This window comes from Chaetura pelagica, unplaced genomic scaffold, assembly GCF_000747805.2.
Source record: "Chaetura pelagica isolate M959 unplaced genomic scaffold, ChaPel_1.0 scaffold650, whole genome shotgun sequence".
Taxonomy (NCBI): domain Eukaryota; kingdom Metazoa; phylum Chordata; class Aves; order Apodiformes; family Apodidae; genus Chaetura; species Chaetura pelagica.
In genome coordinates, this window is record NW_009951820.1 from 735,638 (window position 1) to 736,482 (window position 845).

At 64.6% G+C, this 845-nt stretch overlaps 1 protein-coding gene across 1 annotated transcript in view; it reads left to right on the forward strand.

Annotated features, from left to right (window-relative positions):
* PHLDB1 (pleckstrin homology-like domain, family B, member 1) overlaps positions 1–845 on the forward strand; it is a 14,637-nt gene that overhangs the window by 3,174 nt on the left and 10,618 nt on the right. Inside the window, 2 exon segments of the mRNA XM_010009007.1 lie at positions 699–737; positions 740–839. Of these exon segments, the coding sequence (XP_010007309.1) occupies positions 699–737; positions 740–839 (139 nt within the window).

Sequence of the window (845 nt, forward strand, 5' to 3'; positions counted from 1 at the left end):
TGCCACGTGTGTGGTGGGAAGGCAGCATGCCTGCAGCTGGGGGACGGGAGGAGGGATGTGGGGAGGTGTCGTGGCCACAGAACATCCAGTGGCTGTGGAGTATCCCGCGTGGGGCCGGCTGGGATTGCCATGGCAGGGCTGCAGCACGGCTCTCTGCCACAGGGTGCTAGGGGTGACGCAGCCGGGGTGGCACGTCGTCCTGGCCACACTCCACCCCTGCCACTGTGAGCTTGTCCCCTGATTGACAGGCACATCGGTGCTGTGCTGGAAGGACAGGGCAGCCAGGGCAGGGGACACCTCGGCCAGGGAGACTGCGGGTGACATGGTGGTGGGTCTGGATGCATGGTGGGTCTGTGATCAGCGTTTTTGGCCACTGCATCTCTGCCCCCCTGCTGGGGTGCTGGAACGTGCCAGGGCTGGGCAGGGGCCAGCTGCTCCCCAGGGAGTGGGGCCAGGAGCTGTGGGCAGAGCAGGGATGCTGGGATCAGGCAGCTGGGGTGCACTGTTGGGTTTCTGTAACACTGGTGATGGGACCAGTGGGATGCTGGCCCGGATGATGGCAGTGAGGGGCAGTGACCCAGCTCTGGCCCTGCCAGGCTGTGTGGAGGGAAGATGGAAGTTGCACCAGGAGATCCTAGTGAGGGTGGGGGCTGTTGGGGGTCCCATAGTGCTGATGATGCCTCTCTGTGTCCCAGCAGAGCCCGAGGGCCTGGTGAATGGTGGCCGCCAACTCGCCGAGTTGTCAGTTCCATTGAGAAGGACCTGCAGGACATCATGGACTCGCTGGTGCTGGAGGAGTCGCCCTCCCCCAGTTGCAAGAAACCTCCTGCCCGTGGCCAGTCCCC